General features: G+C 50.9%; 1 protein-coding gene across 4 annotated transcripts in view; it reads left to right on the top strand.

Moving 5' to 3' along the window:
- The window catches only part of prkn (parkin RBR E3 ubiquitin protein ligase), a 1,360,483-nt gene that overhangs the window by 1,164,325 nt on the left and 171,927 nt on the right, over positions 1 to 24,231 (top strand). For all 4 annotated transcript variants that reach the window (XM_038803523.1, XM_038803514.1, XM_038803532.1 and 1 more), the window contains one exon: positions 9,182 to 9,243. In XM_038803523.1, the coding sequence (XP_038659451.1) occupies positions 9,182 to 9,243 (62 nt within the window). The remainder of the gene's footprint in view (positions 1 to 9,181; positions 9,244 to 24,231) is intronic.

The following is a 24,231-nucleotide window of genomic DNA, read 5'->3' as shown; positions in this document are numbered from 1 at the left end:
TTTCTCTGGTAACTCCTGCACCAGGCAAGGCATTACTGCTTTGCTCTTGTGATAGAACATAAATGATTTGTCGGCACTCCAGTGTGACCAATGTTCAACACATCTCAAAGATCCGTATTACCTCAGCAGCTGTGATCTGCTTAATTACTCCCAGCTCACTACTGCATCATGTCACAAAACGATATGTGCTCTGATGTGACAATATTACTGTCCATCAAAGAGAAAATGAAACCTTTCAGTCCCTCCTCCCCCTTTTCTATTGAGGCTCAGGGGTATGTTTTCACACCTGGCTGCTTGATGTTTAAAACTGCTTTATTGTTATTTTAATTTCAAGCTAAGTTCACTCAAAGTCCATTAGAACATAGAACAGTACAGCACAGAACAGGCCCTTCGGCCCTCGATGTTGTGCCGAGCAATGATCACCCTACTCAAACACACGTATCCACCCGATACCCGTAACCCAACAACCCCCCCCCCCCCCCCCCCAACGTTACTTTTTAGGACACTACGGGCAATTTAGCATGGCCAATCCACCTAACCCGCACATCTTTGGATTGTGGGAGGAAACCGGAGCACCCGGAGGAAACCCACGCGCACACGGGGAGGACGTGCAGACTCCACACAGACAGTGACCCAGCCGGGAATCGAACCTGGGACCCTGGAGCTGTGAAGCATTTATGCTAACCACCATGCTACCGTGCTGCCCTAAACATTCTCGGGATGTTATTTTTTTTAATGCCTTTTCACCACCAGCCACTGCAGAAGGGTTGCTTTTGGCGATGTTGTTGTGGCATTACTCCTCCCCCCCCACCTAAGGACACAACTGAAGATGGTGCAGACACCAAATAGTGAACAAGGGACAGTGGGAGAGAGCGCAAGGGTAGGCCAGCCCCCCAGCATGTGGCTCTGGTCAGCAGTACATTCCAGATAGAAGTCCTTGGCTAAAGTGCTCGCTCTCAGGGGTAGGATCCTATCTGGGTCCAGTGAGTGGAGCCTTTCTAAATGCACACTCCTCCCCACACCCCTTTACCCCACAGAAACCTTCATACAGATCCCTCGGGGGCCATGCACCCTCATTTATCACGCAAACTCTTTCACCTCACTTGGATGGATCTTGGTTTAGCATTTTGTCCCAAAGGTAGCAGTTCCAACATAGAATCAATCTTGAATTCTGCGATGAAGTTCCAGTTTTGATTATGTGCTGAAGACCTGGAATGAGGCTTTTGATTCAAACATGTTAATACCTGGACTTCCGGTGACGGGGATGTGCTGAGCAGACGAAAGGTGGCTCTCCTCCTGAAAACTTAGAAATAGGCACTTTAAGCTCAAAATAGCCCACAAAATTCGGGGAAAAAAACACCCCTCACCCTCCTGTAATAACTCAAGGACTAGATATGCCGAGCGGCCCCATCTCCAGGGGTCGTAAGGGCAGAAAAGGCAACAAAAGCCTGGAGAGGCTAATCAAGAAGACGGCAAGCACGCCGGGCAAAGAGGCCCCGGCCACGCCTGACCGAGAAGGACCATCAGACGCATGCAGAGCTCCCACTCCCCGACAAACGGATGGCGGGAGTGTGGTAGTATGAGGGAGTTCCTTCCAAACGATCTCCCAGAGCTCAAGGAGGCTATCAAAGTAGAGATGAGGGCAACGCCAAGGTGGCGGTGGCAGAGGCGCTGATCACCCTGCAAGCGGCCCTGGAAAAAGTGGAGGGGCGGCTGGCAACTCAGGACACAGCCATTAGAGAGCTGGAGCAGGCCTCGACTGACCAGAGCGACCTGATCATCACATTGAAAACGGAGATTGTAAGGTTGGTGGCGACACAAGAAACGCTAAGGGGAAAGATCGAAGATCAGGAAAACCAATCACGATGCCAGATACTCCGCACTGTGGGCCTACTGGAGGGAACTGAGTGCCGGAACCCCATGGAATATGTGGCCCAAATGCTGGGCACCTGGTGGGAAAGGCAGCTTTCCCAAGCCGCCAGAAATAGGCAGAGCCCATCAGTCACTCCGGCCAAAGCCCAAGGCCGGGGAACAGCCAGGGGTCACACTCGCAAAGCTAAGTCGGTACCAGGACAAGGAAAGATTCCTGAGCTGCTCCAGACAGACAAGGTCCTGCAACTGGAAGAGACACCCGATCAGGATATACCAGGACATTGGGGCAGACCTGGCCAAGCACCAGGCAGAATTCAACAGAGCCAAGGTAGCCCTGTATAAGCTCGGTGTGAAATTTGGAATGCTGTACCCAGCACCGTTGGATTCATCCACAAACACGGGCTGGGAAGGCTGCAGCAGAACCAACGATGAACTGAACAGCCAGATGGATTGGCACATTGATATACTGTTTGCGAGGGACTGCACTACCTTGTTCTGAACGTTCGGGCTAAGGCTCAGAAAGGAGAGGGCGAGAGCACCGGGGTGCAAAAGGGGATGAGGAGAAGGAAGGGGGAACAGACACGCAGCAGGCAAAGAGGAGATTTAGACCGGCCCCAGGAGGGGGCCCACCACATTAGAGGGTAAGCTAGCACCAGGAAGTACGAGTGAGGGGGGGAGGCCGCAGCACATCTCCCACCAGGGAGAGGGCGTCTGGTGATGGGGGGGGGGGACACTGCAAATGTGGGATATCAAGGGGGGTAAATGTAGGGGGGAAATGTGGGGGACACTAACAGGGGCAGGGAGGGGAAATGGGGAGGGAAGTAGACAGAGATGGAGAACAAAGGGACAAGTGGGGGATGTTCTAGTCTACCACGGATCGCACATAGCAACAAGGAACATAAAGGAACAGCAAACAGCTACTTTGCAGGGCCCCCAAACAAAAGGAAACCCTGGAGTGCAGGAGCTTACCCACGTGGCGTGCACACATAGTTGGTAACCATCCTGGGTGACCCCAGGAATGCAGGGGCTTGACCTCATGGTGAGGGTGGTGACCACTGCGTGGCCATTGTGGATGGGCATGCGCAGCCACGGACCAGGCCATTCTCCGGCCATTTTTGGCATGGGAGCCGGGCGTTTTACCTGCCGCTGCTGCTGGCCCCTCACCTGTCCCAGAATCGGTGAGGGTTCAGTGTCAATTTTGGCATTATAAAACGCCCAGGAATTCTCCGTTTCAGACGGCACTGAGCTGCTGAAATGGAGAATCCACACCATTGTTTCAATCGCATGCCCTTTGGAATCACCTCTGCCTCAGAAATTTTCCATAGAGCAATGGAAACCATAACAGAAGGTATTGTTTGGGTACAGGTGTACGTTGATGATATTATCATCTGGTCTGCAACACCAGAAGAGCACAATTTCAGATTACTACAAGTGCTGAGATGCATTGACTGATATGGATTGAAGCTCAACAAATCGAAGTGCCAATTTAGAATCGCAGCGGGGGCCGCTTTCAATGGCCCCGACCGGCACCTGGCATCGGAGTTCCATGGCAGGATTCTCGTGTCCCCCTCTCCCCCCCCCCCCCCCCCCCCCCCAGCGATTCCCCGACCTGACGCCGGCTCGGTGAATCACGGCTTTCATAACTTAGGATGGTGTACAACCGGACAGTGTTAAGGTTGGAGCAATACACAAAATGCCTGTTCCGACAGACAAAAAGCAGTCTTGCGAATGCTTGGAGTTGTCAATTTTCTTGGCAAATTTATTCCAAATCAATTTGACAATTGATCGAGAAAAATGTTTCTTTTTCTTGGACTTCACAGCATGATGATGAGTGGTCCGATCTCAAATCCACACTGACCACTGCCCTAGTTGTCACGTTTTTCGATCCGACAAAGGAGACGAAGATCTCGACCGGTGTGAGTCAAGATGGGAAAGGAGCTGCTCTTCTGCAGAAGACTTCAAATGATCTGTGGAGACCAGTAGCATATGGTCCTCAAGCCATGACGTCCACAGAATAATGCTGCGCCTAGATTGAAAAAGAATGTCTTGGTCTGGTGACATGTGTTGACAAATTTCACTATTATGTTTATGGTCTGCCTACATTTGTGATTGAGACTGATCAGAGGCCACTTTAGACAAGAGTCTAAATGGCATGTCGCCCAAATTGCAAAGAATGCTAATGAGACCACCTATTGTCTCTATTCAAAAGCTTGATTTGGATTGGATTGTTCTTTAGGATACCTACAAAACTGAAGTCAATTCTGAAGTTTGCACTGTACCCAGAGTGCTGACAGTCTCTTTAATTTGAGAATGTAATCTGCAACAGTCACACTCCGCAACGGCTTTCTGTGATGGAACATAACTCTCAATGAAATTTCATTCATAGCCATGCTATAATATGAGTCGAGGAATCCATTAATTTCAGCGTATTCCATAGTCTTGGGGTCTCATGGGCAACACGGGTTTGACACTACCTCAGAGGCATCTGGCCCCATCATGGTGAAGAAAACATTTACTTTATCCTCATCTATTTTATTCGCTTTCATTCAAATGTGTGACCTTTGTTTATAATTACAACAGGCCTCTTTGAAATTCTGTCATAGTGCTCAAGTATGTCTTCGGTGCTATGTTTTTCGATTACATACCGCGCTGACTCACTGTGTACCTGAACACGACGTGCAAAAGGAACAAACTTTCAAATTGTTTAAACTTCTCAATATCAATTTGAGGAGATCCAAAATGTGTCACAATATTCCTCGGTGTTTAATTTTGCAACTGAAATATGAAAGAAAATTCCAGCCCAGCTTCATCGCCGTTTTTCTGCGGTCTTTTGCCCTGAGTAGGTCTAACCTGCTCAACTGCAGACAGCCATGATTGAACTGGCTTTACTTACACCACCCCAGCAACGGGGGCAGCAGAGAGGGCAATACAGTAGTCCCCCGTTATAACGCGGGTGTTGGGGTCCAAGACAGCCACCCGCGTTGCATCCGAGCCGCGGATATCCACGATGGGGGTTTTAAATTTATTTAAAAATCTATGCATGCGCTTCCCATTGTGAGTCTACGGGGGGCGGGGGGAGAGGTCAGACCCCCATAGACTGACAATGGGAAGCGCATGCATAGATTTTTAAATAAATTTAAAACCCCCATCGTGGATCTAATTAAAACAAGCTCTCTGATTGCCACAGAATGAGGAGTTATTCCAGAGGGAACCCCACAGAAACTTACCAGGACCTCTGGTGGGTTTCACCAAACTGGAGGAAAGAATTGCCTTTCAAAAATATGTTCTGACCGCCACCGGTTTAAAGAACCTGTCTGCTGTGCAGGGTTGAGGCAGCTGTAGCTCTGCACTATCCACTTCCGGACGCTGTGTGAGTTGCTCCTCTCTCACTGAATCTCCCTCCAATCAGCCGGCAGTGTCAACTTCAGCGGCCGGCTCACTTTGATCTGGAGAGGGAAGCTGACAGTTGGGGTCCATAAGCCCCCCCCCCCCCCCCCCCCGCCGTATATCGCGAACCGCGGTATTGCGGAGCGCGGTATAACGGGGGACTACTGTATAACAAGATGCTCAGATCTTACACTGCACTACAGATGACAAGAACCGATGCTGATGTACTTGGCACTGGAGCAAGAAGGGGAGAAATGGATGCCAGTGAAGAAGAAAAGAAGGAAACGAAATGGGAATGGTAATCGGCAATGGATATCACCAATTATGGCAATACAAGAGGAGAAAAGTAGGAAAATAAAAAAAGCAAGAGACAGGGAGGAAGTGTATGGCAATTAAAAGGAGGGGAATGTACAGGAATATGCAGAAAGGTAAATAGATGGAAATGAATTGAAGGGAACAGAAGGTTGGAGTGATGGTTGCAAGAGAAAATGGGTAGAAACCGGGGCTGATGGAAGAGAAGAAAGCAGCAGCTTTAGGTGAATATTAATATTCATTTCTCCCCATTCATTTCTCTTCCCATTGCCATCCAATCTCCCCTAACCACTCCTACCTGTTCCATTAGCTCGTACACCATGGCAGATTCCTGGTCCCTAGCTGTGCTGCTCACAGCAATAATGGCCAGAATTCGGACCCCCTGTATACTGTGGAGAAGGATCTCACATTCTCATGAGAATATAATGTTTTGAGTAAGTGCTTCCAGCATGAGCTAAGAGGGAGTGAGGAGGAAGCGTACCAGTGTGAACTGGGGCAAAGGCAAAAAGTGATTATAAACCTGAGGGGAAAGGAAATGCTTCAGCTTAACTGGGGGAGAAAGAGAATTAAATAACTTAAAAAAGACACTGATAACCTCGTAGTCCAAAAAATAATTTCTTGTTAGCACAGCGACGGAGCAACTCAAAGTTCATTTAAGTATAATATACAAATTGCTTTGGGAACATCTGTACCTGATTTTTCACATGGACAATATGCCCACTACTTCCTGAAGAAAATTAGGGTGTACCAAAGCATTTTAAAGCCAATGATCTATTTTTGAAGTGGAGTCCTGGTTGTTATGCAGGTAAAGGAGATAGAAAGGTTCCCACATGCAGCAATGAAATAGATGACCAGATAACCGGTTGTGGTTGAGAGATAAAGGTTGGCCTGCACATTGAAAAGTCACAGGAGAATTCTCAGGATATCACTGCCAATATTGCTCATTCCAAATAGCCCTTGAGAAGGTGAGCCTTCTTCCTGAGCTGCAGGTGAAGCTACTGCCACAACATTGTTTGGTCAGGAGTTCCACGATGTTGACCCAGCAATTGTGTGAAGGAATGGAGATAAAAGCCCAGGTCAGGCTGAACTGTTGCTTGGAGGGGAACTTGGAGTTGAAGGTATTTCCGTTTACCTTTGTCCTTCTAGGCGATTTAAGTTGCAGATTTGGGATGTGCTGCTGAAACAGCCTTGACGTCTTGCTGGAGTGATGGCAGAACACACTGCAGCCAGTGGATGCACCCAACGAAGCTGGATGGTTAAGATGGAGGATGGATCGCTGACTAATCAGATTGCTTTGTCCTGGATGATGTTGAGTTGAGTTATGTTGTAGGTGCACCCATTCAAATAAGTGGAATGTTTTCCATCACACTTCTTCTTTGTGTCTTTTTAAAATTCCTTCATGGAATTCTGGATAGGCCAGCTATTGCCTTTCCTTAATTGCCCTTGAGAAGGTGGTGGTTAGCTGCCTTCTTGAACTGCTGCAGGCCATGTTGTGTATTTATACATCCACAGTGACGTTAGGAAGGGAGTACCAGGATTTTGACCCAACAACAGTGAAGGAATGGTGATATAGTTCAAAGTCAGGATGGTTTGTGGCTTGGAGAGGAAATGATGTTCCCAAGCATTGGATGCTCTCGACTTTCTAGGTGGTAGAGGTCTCGAGTTTGGGAGGTGTTGCCAAAGGAGCCTTGGTGACTTGCTGCAGTATATTTTGAATATGGTACACACTGCTGCCACTGTGCATTGCTGGTGGAGGGAATGAATGTTTAAGGTGGTGGTTGATGGGGTGCCGATCATGTGAACTGTTTTGTCCTTTTACCTTCTTGAGTGTTGTTGAAGCTGCACTCATCCAAGCAAGTACAGAGTATTCCCTCACACTCCTGACTTGTACCTTATAGACAGCGGGCATGCTTTGGGGAGTCAGGTGGTGAGTTACTGTCTGCAGAATTCCCAGCCTCTGACTTGCTCGATAGCTATAGTATTTATATGGCTAGTCCAGTTCGGGTTCTGGTCAACGATAACTGCCAGGTTGTTGATAGTGGGGGATTCAGTGATGTTAATGCCATTGAAAGTCAAGGGGAAATGGTTTCTTTCTCGCTTGTTGGAAATGCTCATTGCCTGACACTTGTGGACATCAATGTTACTTGCCATTTATCAGCTGAAGCCTGAACATTGTCCAGGGCTTTCTACATTGGAGACATTGCTTCAGTACAATTATGAGATATCATGGACTGGATTCGCCGTTTGGGAGACTAAGTCCCCATGCTGACGTGAAAACTATGGTATTTTACGTCAGGAAAACTGGCGCGAAACGAGCACCGAGTCGCCGTTTTGCTGGGGGCTAGAAGGGAGGCAGCATAGAACACCCAGCTCTAGTTGCTGATCCATCCTGAGTATTCCCGGGTCCGTGGCCACACAGGCACGTGGCACCATCCATGCTTCAAGGCGGACTCAGCTCGCAGACCCAAACCGCAAAAATTGTACCCCCTTCGGCTGCTCGCCAACCCCGGACAGCCCGTCCACAGTGCCCCCAACCCCGAATGAAGCCCCCCTCTGCCCATGGATCAGCCCTCCCCCAACTGTGATACCGGACTGAGTCCGCAGCCGCCACGCTAAGTTCATGACGGGTGAGACCACACGTGTCCCACGCCATCGAGAACTCGGCCGGTCGGGGACGGAGCATTGCGGGGCGAGCCTCAGGCAATGGCCTGAGGCCGTGGATATGTGGCGCGGCTTACTCCTAGAGTACGCTGCTTTTCAGGGGGTGGTGCATCGCAAAAGTCGTGCCGCCCTGATTTTGCCATCATCGGGGATTCTCCGCCCTCTTGTCGAACACGATTTCAGTATCAGGGAACAGAGAATCCAGCCCCATGAATGGAACCGAACACTGTGCAACAATCAGACTTGTAGATGATAGAGACGTTTTGGGGAGTCACTTTCTTCAGAACACCCAGCCACGTGTTATATGTTGATGTGACTGGTCCAGTTCACTTCAGGTCCTGGTTAATGATGGCTCCCAGGATGTTGATGGTGAGGTGTTAGCAATGGTAGTGCCATTGAAGCAGGCAATTAGGTTCACTCTTTTTTGGGGATTGTCATTGCTTGGCACCTCTGTGATAAAATTGCATTAGTCCAAGCATGGATGTTGTTCTGATTTTCTGACCTATAGTCATGGAAAAGCCTCACTTCTGACCTTATTATGGAGAGTAGGTCATTGATGAAACAACTGAAGGTAGGCCCTAGCCTTGAGGAAAATATGATAATTGTGCAGTTAGATTATCTGAAATGCCCAATATTTGAAAGTGATGGACATCAGGTACTGTAGACAGAGAAGAAATTCGGAGACAAATAAAAATATATATATTTTTAATTCCTTCAGCCTTAGCTGAATGTGTAGTGTGTAAAAATGGCCAGATTATAATAATAATGATAAAGTGGACTGCATTAGCTCATACAAGTTTAGGTAAAGTCCAGAATTGTAAGTAATGCCAACTTGCTATGGTTAACGTATAGAAAAGAGCACTATTTCCATTTTTACAGTTGGTGTGACGCTGTAGACAAAACAAACAATACGCTTGTCAATCTTATTTTCCTTTGCACTGTTTTACAGCTGGCTGCCCGGATTCACTGATTAAGGAAGTGCATCACTTCAGAATTCTTGGGAGCGCCCAGGTGAGTACATTGCTTGTAGGTGGTTCTCACCTGTCACAAATTAGAACTTCTAATGAGGCAGTTTCTGATACGTCTCCAGGGAACTGGACTTTGCTTTGTGAACCTGAGTGACCTAAAGTAGAGAAAGCGTGGAGGGTTTTGAGGAAAATGCTCTATTCCTTCCATCAGCCATGACAAGTTACTAATTGGGACATCTGCTATCTACCAATATTTTTCAACTTGGGAGCTCTGCACCAAACACACCCTGTCAGCTGCAGAGGAGTCCCACAGATGGGAATCTGAAGATGAATAATTGGACACGGGGTTTCTGTTTTAACTGATTAATTTGAACTGTCTTAATTTGACACCGCAGTGACAAATATTGAGTAGGCTCTAAATCAAAATGAAAGTACTTCTCACTCAGAGCTTGAGATGAATGGAAAGTTTGCATTCTCTGGCATCTAATCCCTGGGCAGTTTGCAACTGATGTCATTGATATCTTCACTCAAATATAGCCATTGAGATTAATGTGGTTTGAGTTAGTATAATGGTGACCATAATATTATGTCATCTGTCCTGATATCTCCTTATGTGACTCGGTATGACATTTAGTCAGATCATGCTCTTGTGAAGCAGTCTGAGACATTATTACATTAGCGCCCCATATAAATGCACATTGTTAATATATGTTGATGACTATGTAAAAGTACTACGGTTAATTGTTGTGATGGGACCTTTGAAATAAAGGGGAAGAGATATTACATATTTGGGGTTATGGTGTGGTCACTAAGAGTCTAGCCACGTGAGAGTTCATGGCATCATTGGCTGCTTCGCAGGCTTTGCTTCAGTCTAGATCAAATCTTTGTACAGTTAACAGCTCTTCAATAAGCTTGCGTTGTTATCCGCATTTCAACCCCACGTGCTTCAGCTTTAAGTTCTTTTATCCTGAGAGTCCAGAACATAACAGTGCAAGAATGACAACAAAAATAAAGCTTGCAATTCTAGATGGAGTGCAGGAGCAGAGGGATCTGGGAGTATATGTACATAAATTATGGAAAGTGGTGGGGCAGTTTAAGAGGACTGTTAAAAAGCACATGGAATCCCCTCGGCTTTATAAACAGGAACATAGGATACAAATGTGAACACGTTATGATAAACATGTCTAAAACACTGGTCCGGCCTCAGAGGACTATTGTGTCCAGTTCTGAGGAGATGGAGGCACCAGATAGGGTGCAGGAAAGATCCATGAGCATAGTTCCCAGGGTGAGGAACTGAAGTTATCTAGATGAAGTGGAGAAGCTGGGGCTGTGCTTCTTGGAGAAGGTAAGGCTAAGAGGAGATTTGATAAATTGATTCAAAATCAGCGAGGGCAAGATCCAGATTGCGACATCTCGCAAGATCATGTTAGATCTCGTGAGGCGTTCCCAGCATCGCAAATCTGGTGGAAGACTCTGACGTGATTTAACAGCCTTGCCGCATCACCATGTCAGGCGTGATGAGGCTATTTGATCGTGCCCTTAGGATGATATTTTTCCAGTAATTGGCAAAGGCCTTTGGTAGGTGGGAAAACCGGCATTGAGCCTGCCAACAACAATGGCAGTTTTTCCTGCTGTATCGTGTGGGACTTAGTACCAGACATTTTCAGCCATAGTTCCACATCATATTGCTGGCGGGAGGCCTCCTCATCACCTCAATGCTGACAGCATCGGAGCACCACGTTTAATGGAAGTCCCAGAACACCAGCAGCCACACTTCACTGGTTGCCAGAGGGGGTTTGGCTGCCAGGAAATTTGCCCTGAAATTGGGACCTAGTTGTAGAGTAATCACGGGGTCACAATCCGGTGAGTGCATCACATTGTTTGATCCACTGGACATAGAGGCAGGAACCTCCCAAGGTGCTGGTCTCGGAGCAGTACTGGAGGCCAGGAGTCTGCTGAGTCACAGTCAGCAGGCATGTCTCTGGACTCGGTCATGCCCCAGTTGATGGGGCCCCAAAAGCAGACTTGGGAAAATCAGGAAAGGATGTCTGGTACACGCCTCAATTGACAGGCTGCATGGAAGAGCCCTTCCACCTTATGTGTGTGGCGGTAGTGCTAATATTGCAAGACAACGAGGTTAACACAGCTATGGTGGCAGCCACCATGGAAATCTGCTGCAGGTCATGCATTCCATAGTGCAGGCACTTGTTGGGATGCATCAGTGCCAATGCCAGAGGATGGTAGTTCTTTTTTTTATATAATTTTTATTGGAATTTTTTACAGAAAATATAAAACATAACGACAAACAATGAAATGCAACAAAATAACCCATAATAACTGTGACACCCCCAGACCATATCGGCGCATGTATCACATCCCCCCACCCCCCCAACCCTAATGAACAACAAAAGAACTTTAAAAATATTAAAATTAAATAAACAAACATAGTCATTGTCGCCCCCCCGCCTTTTCCCTCCCCTTTTCCCCCCCTTTTCCCTCCCCGGGTTGCTGCTGCTGCTGTCCCCATACCCTATCGTTGAGCCAGAAAGTCGAGAAAAGGCTGCCACCGCCTAAAGAACCCTTGTACCGACCCTCTCAGGGCGAATTTGACCTTCTCTAGCTTAATGAAACCCGCCATGTCATTGATCCAGGTCTCCACGCTTGGGGGCCTCGCATCCTTCCATTGTAGCAAGATCCTTCGCCGGGCTACTAGGGACGCAAAGGCCAGCACACCGGCCTCTTTCGCCTCCTGCACTCCCGGCTCCACCCCAACCCCAAAAATCGCGAGTCCCCATCCTGGCTTGACCCTGGATCCCACCACCCTCGACACCGTCCTCGCCACCCCCTTCCAGAACTCCTCCAGTGCCGGGCATGCCCAGAACATATGGGCATGGTTCGCTGGACTCCCCGAGCACCTGACACACCTGTCCTCACCCCCAAAGAACCTACTCATCCTCGTCCCAGTCATGTGGGCCCGGTGCAGCACCTTGAATTGGATGAGGCTAAGCCGCGCACACGAGGAGGAAGAATTAACCCTCTCCAGGGCATCAGCCCATGTCCCGTCTTCGATCTGTTCCCCCAGTTCCCCCTCCCACTTCGTTTTCAGCTCCTCTACTGACACCTCCTCCGCCTCCTGCATAACCTTGTAGATATCAGATATCTTCCCCTCTCCGACCCAGACCCCCGAAACCACCCTGTCGCTCACCCCCCTCGCGGGAAGCGAAGGGAATCCCTCCACCTGCCGCCTAGCAAATGCCTTTACCTGCAGATACCTGAACATGTTCCCCGGGGGGAGCCCAAATTTCTCCTCCAACTCCCCCAGGCTCGCAAACCTCCCATCAATAAACAGGTCCCTCAGCTGTCTGATGCCCGCTCTGTGCCAACCCTGAAATCCCCCATCAATGTTCCCCGGGACGAACCTATGGTTCCCCCTTAACGGAGCCTCCATCGAGCCCCCCACTTCTCCCCTATGTCGCCTCCACTGCCCCCAAATCTTGAGGGTAGCCGCCACCACCGGACTCGTGGTATACCTCGTAGGAGGGAACGGCCACGGCGCCGTTACCAGGGCCCCCAGGCTTGTATCGCCACAGGACGCCCTCTGCATCCGTTTCCATGCTGCCCCCTCCCCCTCCATTACCCACTTGCGCACCATCGACACATTGGCCGCCCAATAATACCCCGAGAGATTGGGTAACGCCAGCCCCCCACCATCTCTACCCCGCTCCAAGAAGACCCTCTTCACCCTCGGGGTCCCATGCGCCCAAACAAAGCTCATGATGCTGCTAGTCACCCTTCTAAAAAAGGCCCTAGGGATAAAGATGGGCAAACACTGGAAAAGGAACAAGAACCTCGGGAGAACCGTCATTTTGACGGACTGCACTCTACCCGCCAACGATAGCGGCACCATGTCCCACCTTTTAAATTCCTCTTCCATCTGCTCCACCAGCCTGGTAAAATTAAGCTTATGGAGAGTCCCCCAACTCCGGGCCACCTGCACCCCCAGGTATCTGAAACTCTTCACTGCCCTCTTAAATGGGAGTCTCCCGATTCAGAGGATGGTAGTTCTTAACGACCTCACTCCAGTGGCCCTTCTAAATCAAGGAGGAAGCCAGGTGCAACTGGGCATCCATCGGGCGGAGGATCAGCTGGTGCCCACCCTGGGGCCATTCACCCAGGTAACTCCGGGAGTGGCCTGCTGATCAATACCCCCTTCCTGTGACTGCTTCATTCCAGCTCCACAGGCTGCGGAGGACAGCACCGCCACACAGCAGGACCCCAAAAGTAGGCCAGGGCCCTCCAGGCTGTGCAGCAACAGTGGCACTCATACATATAAGTGGTGCTTGAGTGGGCATAGTTGCATGACTACGTAGACTCCAGGCATGTCAATTGAATTCCAGCTGAAAAGTCTCAGCTGCAATGGGACAACAATCACTCACACGTCTTTCCATTTGCCTTGCGCTTGTCTACCCTGCCTTCAGAACACCCCCTTCCCCAGATTTGTGAGGAATGTCCGTAATGACTGCCCACGTACTGTACTGCCTGAGGCTTCCCTTCCCACTGTCAGGCTTTTTGAAGAAGCCCATAGCCCAGCAACAGAGGGAAACCGCAGGAATGATGCTTTTCACATTTGATAGTCTTCCCCCAATTACCCCCCTGTGCCAAGTCAACCCCTTAATCTCTCTTGATTCAAACCCCACCCTGCTTCCCCCGAGCCAATCCCTGCAGCCCCCCCTCCCCCCCGGTTTTCACGAGTCAACCCCCTAATCTCCCTCAATTTCACCCCTCTGTCTCCCCAAGGTCTCTGAGGCAAAGAGGATGGTAAGATTTGTCTGATCTCTTGGTCATAGATAAGTCAGTCCGGCTGAATGAATGGAAGCAAAGTTTTTATTTCTTAAAAACACATTTGGTACAGTACACAAAATTAACTGGAAAATGTTTTCTCCGTATCTCTTGAAGTGTCTCATGACTTCTGTCCCACGTTCAAACCTGTGTCACGTCTGGTCTCAGCTATATATTGTTTCAATCTTATTGAATGTACCTTCAAATCAGATAATGTCAATACTTGTAGTTCATTATTGTAACATTTGATACAGCCATAAACAGTATTCATAATTGTAACTTACTCATATTATTTCTAAAATTCAGTAATTTTCTGAAATCTTTTTTAGCTAATATTTTAAAGGACCCCCCCTCCATAATTGCTGAATCCAACAGGGATGTATGCCAAAGCCTCAGGTACCTCGAGAACCTGCGCATTAGAGTGAGACTAACTGTCTCTCTCTAACATGCAGATTTGGCAAAAGGGCGGTATCCTCCGCTCCTGATAAAAATCGGGATGGCCGTCGTGAAATCGGCCGAGCTTCACGACGGCCTCGGAGCCCACTTCCCGCACCTAATTCACCCCCACACGGGGGGCTAGGAGCGGGTCCCCGTCGTTCCCGGCCGTGACCTTGTTGCGCCGGAAATGACGGGGAAACGGCGCATCTGTCATCTGCGCATGCGCGGGTGACATCAGCGCGCAGACGGCATGAACCCGCGCATGCACGGTGCCGTCCCTTCTCTGCCGCCCGGCAAGATGTGGCGGCTTGATCTTGCCGGGCGGCGGAGGGGAAAGAGTGCGTCCATTTTGGACGGTGGCCCGACGGTCGGTGGGCACCGATCGCGGGCCTGTCCCTTCCCGAGCACAGTCGCGGTGCTCCCGTCCAAATCGGGCCCCTTGATGCCCCAAACGGGCATCTGGCGCCCGTTTCACGACGGCAGCAACCAGGTGTGGTTGCTGCCGTGGTAAAACGGGCATGAAGGGCCGGCCGCTCGGCCCATCGGGCATCTGGCGGCCGTTTCACGACGGTTGCTGCCGTGGTAAAACGGGCGTGAAGGGCCGGCCGCTCAGCCCATCGGGCTCGGAGAATCACCGTTCGCCGTGAAAAACGGCGAGCGGCGATTTTTCTGAGCGGGGTGGGGGGAGCATCACTGGGAGCGCCAGGGGGGCGTAAGAAATGTCGGCAGGCCAACCCACGGTTCTCCCACGCCACGTGGGGAGTGGAGAATTTTGCGGGATTTACAACACAACGTCTTGCGAGATCGCGTTGGACCTCGCAAGGTGTTGTGAGCTGGGTAGATCCGGGAAGCCGGGTAGTCTCCCGGCTTTTATCGGCCATGTTGCACCATGGCTTTTCTGGCGCAGAGTGGTCATTGGATCGCGCACCCAGTTTCCCCCAACTAGGCCTCAATACCCTGCAGTTTTCCCCACCCCATGTCGCGTGGAGGTTTCTTCTCGATACCCTGGAGTCTATCCCCAGTATCCTGGAGTCATTCCCTGGTACCCTCTGACTAGGCCCCAAGTAACCTTCCGGTGTAACCCCAGACTCCTTTGAGTCAAGCCTGGTTGCCCCCCAGTCAATGCCAGTACCCCGAATCAGCCTCCTTCAGACACTGAGCTCCTCCGCGTACACACACTCCTCGGAAGGATGCTCAAGAAGTGCATGCATTTTGAAGCCGTTCTGACATCACGCCACCTTTTCCTTTTTTACAATTAAAACAACAAATCCTCTCTTCATATCAAAAATGAATGGATAAAAGAGTACCAAAAAGAGTAGGAGATCTCAGGATAATAGGATAAAACCATAAACACATGACCTTATGGTGCACGCCCTCCTCCATAAGGCAAAAAAGAGAAACCTACACAGTATACAAGATTGCTTATGGGGTTTAAAAAAAAACAACTCAGCCTCCCAAAACTTTCAAGCAACGAGAGGATACCCCAGGGGAATCCAGCAGGATTCCGCCATCGGTACAAGATGTGGCTTGGCAGTGAACACTCTCAAATAAAGGTAAAGTCACCAGAGTCCCAGATGACCATAGGCTACTGGCCCCTTTGAGGGCGAGAGCTGACTGGTGGTGATTTAACCTGAGAGTCACCGCACCTCAGGCAAGAGACAAGGTTGAGAAGGTGGAGCCTTCATGAATAACCTCAGCCTACAGGAATTGAACCCACATGATGCATTATCAATTAGGACGAGACGAGAGTAGAATGTAATCAAGGCTTTATTACAGAGATGTGTGGCCTCCTACAGCAGCTGATGAAATGGCTGCTGTATGGAGAGCACACATATTTATACTCCACCTACTGGGTGGAGCCAGCAGGCAGGGGTCTACCCCCATACCTGTCATGCAGGGGCCTTACCGTAAAACCCATATATACAATATAATACATCAGTGGTGACTACCACACCACACTGCTTGCTTTGTTCTGCATCATGAACCAGCTGTCTAGCCAACTGAGCTAAACTAAACTTACCCCTGGTAATGAGAAACCTAGGCCCCAGCGGATGGCGAAGACCATGTTCAGCTGCTTCCAACCCATCAAGGACAAGACAACGTAAGACCAGTGGACCGAATCCGCAAATCAACCCCAGGCCTTAAAGACTGTATACAACGTGCTCCATCGAACACAATACACCCTGTCTTCGGGAATACAACCCCGGCTCCCCTCAGGAGACCAGGCACATGGATACTCCTTCTCCGGCCCCACCTCCTCGAATCAACCAGTATAATCGACATACCATGCAGCAGGATTTCCAAGATCTGATGGTGAGGCCCCACAGAGGGGATTTCCCTATCGACTGACAGGATCCTCTTCTTTGGATCATCCATTCTCTTTCGGATTTCTCGCAGTTCATCATTGTGAGCATCACTAACCTGTGCTGGGAGCCGAGACCGTCATCCACCACTTCACTCACAATAGCAGCCATCATCTCAATCCCAACGGCATCACCGAAGTGTAGGCCCGTTCATCAGCGAAGCCACCACTGCGAACTGGGGCCAACCCCAGCTGCCTCCAACCGCCTCAATTAAACAAGGAGTTTGGCTGCCGATCCCCAAAATTTACCAAGAACCTCCAGGAACATGGCACAGATCATACACATCAGGATCAAATAAATTATGCATTAGGATATAAAAAAGGATTAAAAGATGAGTAGTGCCAGAGCTTGTAAAAACTTTGCTGCTCTTGGCTTAGATCACGTGACACCCCCCTTCATGTGGGTTGATTTTTTTGACAGTGGGTGGGGGGGGGGGGAGGGTTGATTCTGGCATATAGGCCTGATAATAAGATGCAATTATATTCAAATAAGGTTCTCGATGTTGAATGGCGGTAAATGCCATTGTTGAGGGCAATGACCGTGGCAAGCTTTCACACTATGTAAAATGCAGTCTTTTTGCGATATTTTCCACTCCAGGGGCGGGATTCTCCCCTACCCAGCGGGGCGGAGTGTCCCGGCGGGATGGAGTAGCCTGAACCACTCCGGCGTCGGGCCACCCCAAAGGTGCGAAAGTCCACACCTTTAGGGGCCAAGCCCTAACCTTGAGGGGCTAGGCCCGCAGCGGAGTGGTTGGCATCCCGCCGACCGGCGGGAAAGGCCTTTGGCGCCACACCAGCCGGGGCCGAAGGGACTTCGCCGGCCGGCAGGAGTCCGCGCATGCGCAGGGGAGGGGGTCACTTCCGCCTCCACCATCGTGAAGACTATGGCCAAGACGGAAGGAAAAGTGTGCCCCACGGCACAGGCCCGACCGCCGATCGATGGGCCCCGATCGCGGGCCAGGCCGCCGTGGGGGCACCCCCCCCCCCGGGGCCAGATCGCCCAGCGCCACCCCCAGGACCCCGGAGCCTGCCCGCGCCGCCTGGACACGCCGGTAAGGTAGGTGGTTTGATTCACGCCGGCAGGACCGACATGACAGCGGCGGGACTTCGGCCCATCGCGGGCCGGAGAATCGCCGGTGGGGGGCCCGCCGACAGGTGTGGCACGATTCCCGCCCCCGCCAAATCTCTGGTGCCGGAGACTTCGGGAGACAGCGGGGGTGGGATTCACGCCGGCCCCCGGCGATTCTCCGACCCAGCGGAGTGTGACACAGACAGTGTGACACTCACAGTACTGAAGTGTTTGTCTAGATTACGTGCTGAAATGCAGAATTTAAAACCATCGACAATTCCTCAGAGATTAAAATGCTGCACTGCTTCAAGGCTGATGCTTAAATTTCAGTAGAAATGTTTCAGTAAATTAGAATGTCAACTAACACTGCTTACAAATTAAATGTACCCACTTAATATCACAGTAAGCCAGTAAGCCTTTCTGCTTTAATGAGATATAAATGGAGTTCAAGGGTTTCCATGTGTTGTTCAAACAATGCACGCAAACACAATCTCAGAAGAGTACTCCCTATTGCACCATTGTTTTTTTTCCATTTCTTATAATCTGTTCTCAATTAACTGTTTGAGCAAACTATCCAACTGGTATGTAATCATTGGAAATGTGGAGAAAGAAATGTATCGGAGGAGCTTGAACTAGCAGCACTTATAATCCAGCTATTTGCAACATATATAATGAAATATCATGTTGATTTAAGATGTGGGTGATGCGACCATCAATTCACTCTGAGACACGAGTTGGAGTAAACTGTGGCTTTAATCGGCTTATAACTGAGCCTGCCTGCGACTGCACGATACTGAGGGTGGTCTCGCAGGACCGCAGCACTTACACTCCCTAAAGGAGGCAGAGCCTAGGGCGGAGCCCTGTACGTGCTCCTCATCTCACCCTGTGGGCAGAGCCGCACAGTGTCTCACAGATGGGGGCCCACAGGGACAACAGTAAGGTACAGTGTGAATTACTAGTTACACATTCACCACATTCACCCCCTGTGAAAAAAATCAAATCCGGTGGGGGTGACGGGTTTACAAGTTCAGTCAGTCCGGCGCCCGGATCGTGCATTGCGACCGACGAAGCGCTGGTGTTACAGCCATTCCGGATGGCTGTGGAAGGATGTTCGGTGCGGGTCCGGGGGTGGACTCCGGGGATGGTTCTTCCTGAGCTTCATTCCTGTGGACTGGTGTGCCGGGTGGAAGGGAGCGAATAAGCGCGGGGACACGGGTCGTGGGAGGCCAGGTGGGGTGTAGTATGGGGGGTGTATCGACGGTAGTGGTGGTAGAGCCTGCGGGATGCCAGGTCCCGGAGGGAGATGGTGCCTTGCCGGCCATCGGGGTGTTCGACATACGCGTAGTGGGGGTTCGAGTGCAGGAGCTGGAAAAGGAGGTGCAGCACGGTAGCATTGTGGATAGCGCAATTGCTTCACAGCTCCAGGGTCCCAGGTTCGATTCCGGCTTCGGTCACTGTGCGGAGTCTGCACATCCTCCCCGTGTGTGCGTGGGTTTCCTCCGGGTGCTCTGGTTTCCTCCCACAGTCCAAAGATGTGTGGGTTAGGTGGATTGGCCATGATAAATTGCCCTTAGTGTCCAAAACTGCCCTTAGTGTTGGGTGGGGTTACTGGGTTATGGGGATAGGGTGGAGGTGTTGACCTTGGCTAGGGTGCTCTTTCCAAGAGCCAGTGCAGACTCGATGGGCCGAATGGCCTCCTTCTGCACTATAAATTCTATGATAATCTCTACCAGGGGGTCGGTCTTATGTGCCCGAACGTGTTTTCGAAGGAGGACAGGGCCCGGTGTCCTCAACCAGGATGGAAGCGAGGCCCCCGTGGTAGTGCCCCTAGTGAAGGCAAATAAGTGATCATGAGGAGTCTGGTTGGTGGCAGTGCACAGGAGGGACCTAATAGCATGGAGTGCATCGGGGAGGACCTCCTGCCAGTGGGAGATCGGGAGATTCCTGGACCGTAGGGTCAGTAGGACGGTCTTCCAGACCGTCGCGTTCTCCCTCTCCACCTGCCCGTTCCCCCTGGGTTATAACTGGTAGTCCTGCTCGAGGCAATGCCCTTGCTGAGCAGATACTGACGCAGTTCGTTGCTCATAAAGGACAAACCCCTGTCACTGTGGACATAGTTGGGGAAACCGAACAGGGTGAAGACGCTGTGCGGGGCTCTGATAACCGTGGGGGTGGTCAAATTGGGGCATGGGATGGCAAAAGGGAAACGGAAGAACTTGTTTATAATGTTGAGAAAGTAGGTGTTACGGTTGTTCGAAGGGAGGGGCCCTTTGAAATCAAAACTCAGGAGTTCAAAGGGCCGGGATGCCTTTACCAGGTGGGCCTTGTCTGGTCTATAGAAGTGCGGTTTACACTCCGCGTAGATCGGGCAATTCCTGGTGACGGCTTTAACCTCCTCGGTGGAGAAGGGCAGGTTGCGGGCCTTGATGTAATGGACAAGCCGGTTGACCCCCGGGTGGCAAAGGTCATTGTGGATAGCCTGTAGTCGGTCGTCTTGCACGCTGGCGCATGTGCCGTGGGACAGGGTATCTGGGGGCTCATTGAGCTTCTCATATCGTAATTATAGGTGGAGAGTTCAATCCTCCACCGCAAGATTGTGTCATTCTTGATCTTGCTCCGCTGTGAGTTGTCAAACATGAAGGCAACCGATCTTTGGTCAGTGATGAGGGTAAACCTCCTACCCGCGGGTTAGTGCCTCCAGTGCCGCACGGCTTCCACAATGGCTTGGGTTTCCTTTTCGACTGAAGAGTGTCGAAGTTCCGAAGCGGAGAGGGTTCGGGAAAAGACGCTACCGGCTTGCCTGCTTGGTTAAGGGTGGCAGTGAGAGCGACCTCTGATGCGTCGCTCTCCACCTGGAATGGGACGGACTCGTCTACCGCACGCATGGCGGCTTTGGCGATGTCCGCCTTAATGCAGTTGAAGGCCTGGCGAGCCTCGGCTGACAGTGGGTAGAGTGTGGCCTTAAATAGTGGGCGGGCTTTGTCCGCATGCTGGGGGACCCACTGGGCATAGTATGAAAATAATCCGAGGCACCTCTTGAGGGCCTTGGGACAGTGAGGGAGAGGGAGTTGTAAAAAAAGGGTGCATGCGATCAGAGTCGGGTCCTAGGACCCTGTTTTCCACAACGTAGCCGAGGATGGCTAGTCTGGTAGTGCGGAAAACGCATTTCTCTTTATTATAGGTGAGATTGAGTTTTTGGGCGGTCTGGAGAAATCGGTGGAGGTTGGCGTCGTGGTCCTGCTGGTCATAGCCGCAGATGTTGACGTTATCCAAATACGGAAAAGTGGCCCGCAGCCCGTACTGGTCCACCATTCATAGAATTTTACAGTGCAGAAGGAGGCCATTCGGCCCATCGAGTGTGCACCGGCTCTTGGAAAGAGCATCCTACCCAAGGTCAACACTTCCACCCTATCCCCATAACCCAGTAACCCCACCCAACACTAAGGGCAATTTTGGACACTAAGGGCAATTTAGCGCGGTCAATCCACCTAACCTGCACATCTTTGGACATTCGGTCCATTACTCGTTGGAACACCGAAACCCCGTTCGTGACACCAAAGGGAACCCGGAGGAAATGGAAAAGGCGGCCGTCAGCCTCGAACGCCGTGTAGTGGCGGTCCTCCGGGCGGATTGGGAGCTGGTGGTATGCAGACTTCAGATCCACCGTGGAGAAGATGCGGTACTGGGTGATCTGATTGACCATGTCTGCAATCCGGGGGAGGGGGTACGCATCAAGGTGCGTGAACCGGTTAATGGTTTGGCTATAATCAACCACCATCTGGAGCTTTACCCCGGTTTTGACGACCACCACCTGAGCTCTCTAGGGGCTATTACTGGCCTCTATGACTCCTTCACACAAAAGACGCCGGACTTTGGATCTGACAAACGCCCTGTCCTGCAGACTATACCTCCTGCTGCGAGTCGCCACTGGTTTGCAGTTGGAGGTGAGATTAGCGAAGAGTGGAGGGGGGTCGATTTTCAGAGTTGCTAGGCTGCATATAGTGAGTGGGGGAAGGGGTCCGCCAAAGCTGAGTGTTAGGCTCGTGAGGTTGCACTGGAAATCCAGTCCTAGGAGGAGAGGGGTGCAGAGGTCTGGGAGCACATACAGTTGGAAATTAGTGTAATCGGCGCTCTGTATTGTCAGAGGTGCAGTTGTGCGCCCCTGTATTTGAACTGAGTGCGACCCCGAGGCGAGGGAGATTGTTTGCTGTGTCTCAGTGCTCCCGGAGTCGAACAGGCACGGTGTCTCATACACGTTGATCCGGGCGGACATCATGGAGCTCTTGAGGGCTTGACTTGGGCCGCGACTGGTCCAAGGTGACTGCGGCGAGTTGAGGATAGTCAGTGGTATGGTCGGCTGTGTTGGAGCGGCCCCGCAATGGCTGTCTGCGAAGGTCGTAATCTTCGAGTGGTGTAACGGGTGATGGCCAAGATGGCGGCCCCCGTTGATCGCACGTGGCGGGCAGCGAGGAAGATGGCGTGCAAGATGGCCGCCCCCATGGATCACACGTGGCGAGTGCGAGGAAAATGGCGCCCAAGATGGCAGCTCCCATGGATCGCACATGGCCGGCCGCATGGGGGAGGATGGCCAAGATGGCGGCCCCCTGGAGTCGCACATGTTGTGTGGAGGCGGAGTCGGCAGACATGCTGCTACATTGCGGGGTCTGCAGGCCTGAGAGTCGGAGAAGCGAGTGTTCGAGTTAGAGTTTGAGTTTTTTGACTTGGCCAGGCAGACCTTAGCGAAGTGTCCCTTTCGCCGCAGCTGATGCAGCTCGCGTTGCAGGCCGGGCTTTGCTGCCGGGGGTGTTGGGGCTGGCCGCAAAAATGGCACGATAGTCCTTCGTGGTGGGCGGTGGCCACGCGGCGCAGGCCTGGGGCAGCTTTTGGTTGTGGGTCCATGATGGGGTCGTGTGATCGGCCTGGAACGCAGTTAGGCTTTGGAAAGCGACCTCCAGCGAGGTCGCCAGTTTTACTGTGTCCTCCAGGTCCTGGGCCCCTTTCTCAAGGAGACACTGCCGCACATAATTTGATCGGACCCCAGCAATGTACACACCTCGGACGGCAAGTTCCATGTGCTGAGTGGTTGTCACGGCCTGGTAGTTACAGTCGCGTACTAGGGCTTTGAGGTCGCGTAGATAGTCATCTAGCGACTCCCCAGGGCGCTGGTGATGAGATGTGAAGATGTGTCGGCGTAGACTTCGTTCACGGGCCGCACGTACAGGCGTTCGAGTATCGCGAGGGCCTCGGTGTAAGAGTTAGCTTCATTAAGTTGAGTAGAAATACGATGGCTCACCTGTGCGTGGAGAAGACTTAATTTCTGTTCATCTGTAATGGAGGAAGTCGTCGACGCAGCCAGGTAGGCCTTGAAGCACCGAAGCCAATTAAAAAAAATTTCCTTTGCCTCTGCGGCCTGTGAATCGAGTTCCAGTCGGTCAGATTTGAGGGCTGATTCCATAGTAGTTCTTTAAGCCGATTAAATTGATGTGACCATCAATTCACTCTGAGACATGAGTTGGAGTAAACTGTGGCTTTAATCGGCTTACAACTGAGCCTGCCTGCGACTACACGATACTGAGGGCGGTCGTGCAGGACTGCAGCACTTATACCTCCTGAAGGGGGAGGAGCCTAGGGCGGAGCCTAGGGCGGAGCCCTGTACATGCTCCTCATCTCCCCCTGTGGGCAGAGCCACACAGTGGCTCACAGATGGGGGCCCACAGGGACAACAGTAAGGTACAGTGTGAATTACTAATTACACATTCACCACAGTGGGGCTTAACATCTTTAACAATTGGTGGCCTAGTAGTGGGGCCCGGAGAAGGTTTTAAACCCACTACCCCTGTGACTCTGCTTTTTCCCAGAAGACCTGGTATTAAGGTTTACTGCAGTAAAATCACTGGTATTTCCACTGATGGGTAGCAAATTAATGGTAAAGCTGCCCAAAGATGCTTCGCTCAGAATCCATTAAGAGTTGTCAGGGAGATAGGGCTTTTATTTCAAGTTCCAGAAATAAAATGATATAATTCTAACGCACTCTCCTGTTTCCCTTATCACTTTATCAAATTGGAAGCTTCCTATTGTTTAATGAATTGAAACACATCAATTCCATTGAGTATGTGCTCCCCTATTTTATTATTGGGAAGTCAGTGAGCATTGCCAATTGTTTCCAGATGTTAATTGGAATGAACTGCTTCTGTTAACTTTGTTCTTCAATTCAAAGCTGCAACAGCACCCAGGGTTCCCAACTCTGCCGCTTCGAGAATGAAGAGTTGGTCTCCTGCTTCTGGGGGTGGATATTTGGCCTCCTGAACGCTGTTGCTGGAGAC

Source organism: Scyliorhinus canicula, chromosome 1, assembly GCF_902713615.1.
Source record: "Scyliorhinus canicula chromosome 1, sScyCan1.1, whole genome shotgun sequence".
Classification (NCBI taxonomy): Eukaryota; Metazoa; Chordata; class Chondrichthyes; order Carcharhiniformes; family Scyliorhinidae; genus Scyliorhinus; species Scyliorhinus canicula.
Note: the sequence above shows the minus strand (reverse complement) of the source record. Positions and strands in the feature narration are given on the sequence as shown.